The 5,546-nt window shown below is 47.0% G+C and overlaps 1 protein-coding gene across 19 annotated transcripts in view; it reads left to right on the top strand.

Moving 5' to 3' along the window:
- ODF2 (outer dense fiber of sperm tails 2) overlaps positions 1–5,546 on the top strand; it is a 47,682-nt gene that overhangs the window by 17,390 nt on the left and 24,746 nt on the right. For all 19 annotated transcript variants that reach the window (XM_037745881.1, XM_037745877.1, XM_017548966.2 and 16 more), the window contains 2 exons: positions 849–978; positions 1,540–1,671. In XM_037745881.1, coding sequence (XP_037601809.1) covers positions 849–978; positions 1,540–1,671 — 262 coding nt within the window. The remainder of the gene's footprint in view (positions 1–848; positions 979–1,539; positions 1,672–5,546) is intronic.

Here is a 5,546-nt window from a genome sequence, read left to right as displayed (position 1 = left end):
AAAAAAAAATACAAAAAATGAGCTGGGTATGGTGGCGGGCGCCTATAATCCTAACTACTTGGGAGGCTGAGGCAGGAGAATTGCTTGAACCCTGGAGGCGGAAGTTGCAGTGAGCTGAGATTGTGCTGCTGCACTCCAGCCCAGGCAACAGTGCGAGACTCCATATAAGAAAAAAAATTGTTTATTTTGAGACGGAGTCTCACACTGTCATCCACGCTGGAGTGCAGTGGCATGATCTTGGCTCGCTGCAATCTCTGCCTCCTTGGCTAAAGTGATCCTCCTGCCTTAGCCTCCCAAGTAGCTGGAATTACAGGTGCTCACCACCATGCCTGGCTAACTTGTATTTTTAGTAGAAATGGGGTTTCACCTGTTGGCCAGACTGCTTTCAAATGCCTGATCTAAAGTGGTCTACCTGCCTCAGCCTCCCAAAGTGCTGGGATTACAGGCAGTAGCCACTATACCTGGCCTAGAGCCATAGAAAGGTTTTAAAAACCTTGACTCCAGCGTAGAGAAGAGATAGAAGGGCTCAAAAGTGTATCTGAAGATGGTGGATAGGAGGGCGTGGTGTTGGGGGGTGTGCAGAGATGATAATGGTGGGTGTTTGAGAGAAACAAGGCCACAGGTAGCTAATGTCTCTTGGTGTGGAGGCCATGGTCTGCTGCCCAGGCAAATGTAACTTCTGGCCTTGGTCCTTTCAGAAGGCCACCCAGGCCAGAAGGGCTGTCCCTGCCCCTTCCCCCACTTTTTCCTAACCAGAGGTGGCTTCCCAGGGCATTGTGAGGCAAGCTTGGAGCTCTGGACATGCGGGGGCTGGGAGGGCTTACAGAGCCCTGTCTTTCTGGCCCTAGACTTCAGAAGAAACACCTACAACAGGAGAAGGAGTGCCTCATGTCCAAGCTGGTAGAGGCGGAAATGGATGGGGCTGCAGCTGCCAAGCAGGTCATGGCCTTGAAGGATACCATCGGGAAGCTGAAAACGGTAGGTGGCAGGTGGGAGGACCCCAGTCATGGAACTGTCCCAGGGAGGGGGCAGCTGCAGGCTGTGGTGGGGTCTTTATGCAGTCATCAGGCAGTCTTTATGACATCTTCAGGCTGGGGGAGGGCATGCTTAACCCCCAGGCCCCCACCTACCACTCTCACTTCCCAATCCTTGACCCTTAAAGATGACCTCTGGTCACCGCCTGTGAGGAGACCTCATCATGGGTCACCTGGGATCACAGTGAGTCAAGGCATGTGGTTGATTCCTGCAAGTATCAGCCACTAGTTCTTGTCATCCTCCTTTGCTTCCTTCAGGAAGTCTGCCCTGACTGTATTTGCCCACATTCTCCCACCCCTTTCTCCACCTTTGCTCACAGCAGGCTTAGCTCCTGCTTGTCCCTTTGGGTCCACCGCCTCCGGGAATCCTGCCCTTGATCACCGTGGCGCTATACACAGCCTGGCTCTCCTTGTCTGGGCTTTCTGACACCAGCCCTCGAGTGCCCATGGGGCCTGCTTCTTCCCTCTTCCCCCACATCTGTAAGACTGCCTGCTTGTCTTTCAGGAGAAACAAATGACCTGCACGGACATCAACACCCTGACGAGGCAGAAGGAACTTCTCCTGCAGAAGCTGAGCACATTTGAAGAGACCAACCGCACCCTCCGAGACCTCTTGAGGGAACAGCACTGCAAAGAGGTGAGCTCAGGGCCCAGCTTCTTCCCTCCAGCCTCGAATGCCCATCCTCTCTGAGCCTTTCTTCTTGTCTGTAAAAAGAAAATAAGATTGGTGCCTGACCTGAGAGGGGCTTAGAGAGATTTAATGCATTCAGGCCGGGCGCAGTGGCTCGTTCCTGTAATCTCAGCACTTAGGGAGGCCGAGGCGGACGGATCACGAGGTCAAGAGATTGAGACCATTCTGGCCAACATGATGAAACCCCATCTCTACTAAAAAAAATAGAAAAACTTAGCTGGGCATGGTGGCACACGCCTGTAGTCCCAGCTACTAGGGAGGCCGAGGCAGGAGAATTGCTTGAACCCAGGAGGCAGAGGTTGCAGTGAGCTGAGATCGCGCCACTGCACTCCAGCCTGGCGCCTGGTGACAGAGCAAGACTCTGTCTCAAAAAAAAAAAAAAAAAAAAAGATTTAATGAAATCGTTCACATGAAGTGCTCAGCACCCGGTAGATGAGTACCATCTTAGAGGGTGTTGAATCTGAGCCAGTCAGCACAGGAAGGACCTTGAAAAAGTCAGTGGGTTCAACTGTATTCCTCAAGAGAAAATAAAAAAAGAAAAAGAAAAGAAAAAGTCACTGGGGAGTCAGGGAGGGGTTCAGCCCAGGGCAAGGAAAAGAGAGTTTCAGACCATAGCTTTTTGTTCTGTAAGAGAATGATTAATGGCTAGCAGACACAAATCGTGTGGTCTCACTTTGTTTTTGTTTCTTTTTTTGAGATGGAGTCTCACTCTGTCGCTCAGGCTGGAGTGCAGTGGCACCATCTTGGCTCACTGCAACCTACGCCTTCCTGGATCAGGTGATTCTTCTGCCTCAGCCTCCTGAGTAGGGGGGACTATAGGAACATTGTACCACATATGGCTAATTTTGTATTTTTAGTAGAGACGGGGTTTCACCATATTGACCAGGCTAATGTTTTCTTAAAATATATTCTCTGAGGCTGGGTGTGGTGGATCACTTGAGGTCAGGAGTTCAAGAACAGCCTGGCCAAACTCCGTGTCTGCTAAAAGTACAAAAATAAGTTTTATAATCCCAGCACTTTGGGAGGCTGAGGTAGGTAGATCATGAGATCAAGAGTTTGAGACCAGCCTAGCCAATATGGTAAAACTCCATCTCTACTGAAAAAATACAAAAATTAGCCAGTTGTGGTAGCATGCGCCTGTAATCCCAGCTACTTGGGAGGCTAAGGCAGAATTGCTTAAACTTGGGAGGTAGAGGTTGCAGTGAGCCAAGATTGCATCACTGCACTTCAGCCTGGGTGACAGACCAATACTGTCTTGAAAAAAAAAAAAATTAGCCAGATGTGGTGGTGGGTGCCTATAATCCCAGCTACTTGGGAGGCTAAGGCAGAATTGCTTAAACTTGGGAGGTAGAGGTTGCAGTGAGCCAAGATTGCATCACTGCACTTCAGCCTGGGTGACAGACCAATACTGTCTTGAAAAAAAAAAAAATTAGCCAGATGTGGTGGTGGGTGCCTATAATCCCAGCTACTTGGGAGGCTAAGGCAGAATTGCTTAAACTTGGGAGGTAGAGGTTGCAGTGAGCCAAGATTGCATCACTGCACTTCAGCCTGGGTGACAGACCAATACTGTCTTGAAAAAAAAAAAAATTAGCCAGATGTGGTGGTGGGTGCCTATAATCCCAGCTACTTGGGAGGCTAAGGCAGAATTGCTTAAACTTGGGAGGTAGAGGTTGCAGTGAGCCAAGATTGCATCACTGCACTTCAGCCTGGGTGACAGACCAATACTGTCTTGAAAAAAAAAAAAATTAGCCAGATGTGGTGGTGGGTGCCTATAATCCCAGCTACTTGGGAGGCTAAGGCAGAATTGCTTAAACTTGGGAGGTAGAGGTTGCAGTGAGCCAAGATTGCATCACTGCACTTCAGCCTGGGTGACAGACCAATACTGTCTTGAAAAAAAAAAAAATTAGCCAGATGTGGTGGTGGGTGCCTATAATCCCAGCTACTTGGGAGGCTAAGGCAGAATTGCTTAAACTTGGGAGGTAGAGGTTGCAGTGAGCCAAGATTGCATCACTGCACTTCAGCCTGGGTGACAGACCAATACTGTCTTGAAAAAAAAAAAAATTAGCCAGATGTGGTGGTGGGTGCCTATAATCCCAGCTACTTGGGAGGCTAAGGCAGAATTGCTTAAACTTGGGAGGTAGAGGTTGCAGTGAGCCAAGATTGCATCACTGCACTTCAGCCTGGGTGACAGACCAATACTGTCTTGAAAAAAAAAAAAATTAGCCAGATGTGGTGGTGGGTGCCTATAATCCCAGCTACTTGGGAGGCTAAGGCAGAATTGCTTAAACTTGGGAGGTAGAGGTTGCAGTGAGCCAAGATTGCATCACTGCACTTCAGCCTGGGTGACAGACCAATACTGTCTTGAAAAAAAAAAAAATTAGCCAGATGTGGTGGTGGGTGCCTATAATCCCAGCTACTTGGGAGGCTAAGGCAGAATTGCTTAAACTTGGGAGGTAGAGGTTGCAGTGAGCCAAGATTGCATCACTGCACTTCAGCCTGGGTGACAGACCAATACTGTCTTGAAAAAAAAAAAAATTAGCCAGATGTGGTGGTGGGTGCCTATAATCCCAGCTACTTGGGAGACTAAGGCAAGAGAACCACTTGAACCTTGGAGGCGGAGGTTGCAGTGAGCTGAGATCGTGCCACTGTACTCCAGCCTGGCCTGGGCGACAGAGCGAGACTCCATCTCAAAAAAAAAAAAAAGCTCTCTGAAACATTATATGTTAGCAAATACGGTCGACCCTCTGTATTTGTGGGTTGCACATTCATAGATTCAGCCCCAACCTTGGATTGAAGACATTTGAAAAATAAATTACATATTTACCGATTTTCTTGATATTATTCCCTAAATCACATAACAACTATTTACATAGCATTTACCTTGTACAAGGTATTCTAAGTAAACTAGAGATGATTTAAAGTATGTGGGAGGAGGTGCCATTTTATATCTTTGGATTTTGGTATCCACAGAAGGTCTTGGAACCAATCCTCCATGAATATTAAGGGATGACTGTATTTTTTTTTTTTGATAGTCAAATAAAAATTAATGATGCACAACATGTTTTGACAGATGTACACAATGTGGAATGGCTAAGTCAAGCTAATCAACCTGTGCATTGCCTCACATACTAAGATATTTGTGGTGAAAACACTTAAGGTTTTCTTTTAGCAATTTTCAAGTATACAGATAGTAACTATAGTCACCATGTTGAACGATTTCACATGAAATCTTATGTCCTTTGACCAGTGTTTCCGCAATGTCCCCCAAAAATTCCATCTCTGAAAACCAGCATTTTCTGCTTCTGTGAGTTTGACGACTTTTTTTTTTTTTTTTTTTTTTTTTTTTTTTTTTTTTTTTTTTTTTTTTTTTTTAAACATTGTCAACCTTGTTTTTACCTTTAAAAATTAATACATTGGCTGGTGCAGTGGCTCATGGCTGTAATCCTAACACTTTGGGTCGCGAAGGCGGGAAGATCATAAGGTCAGGAGTTCGAGAGCAGCTTGACCAACATGGTGAAACCCTGTCTCTACTAAAAATACAAAAATGTGGCTGGGTGCAGTGGCTCAAGCCTGTAATCCCAGTACTTTGGGAGGCCAAGGCGGGCGGATCACAAGGTCAGGAGTTTGAGATCGGCCTTACCAACATGGTAAAACCCCATCTGTACTAAAAATAAAAAATGTAGCCAGGCGGGCCGGGCGTGGTGGCTCACACCTGTAATCCCAGCACTTTGGGAGGCCGAGGCGGGTGGATCACGAGGTCAAGAGTTCAAGACCATCCTGGTCAACATGGTGAAACCCCGTCTCTACTAAAAATACAAAAA

The sequence above is a fragment of the Cebus imitator genome, unplaced genomic scaffold (assembly GCF_001604975.1).
Source record: "Cebus imitator isolate Cc_AM_T3 unplaced genomic scaffold, Cebus_imitator-1.0 Scaffold216, whole genome shotgun sequence".
Taxonomy (NCBI): domain Eukaryota; kingdom Metazoa; phylum Chordata; class Mammalia; order Primates; family Cebidae; genus Cebus; species Cebus imitator.
The sequence above is the reverse complement of the archived record's forward strand: the minus strand, read 5'-3'. Positions and strand labels throughout refer to the sequence as shown.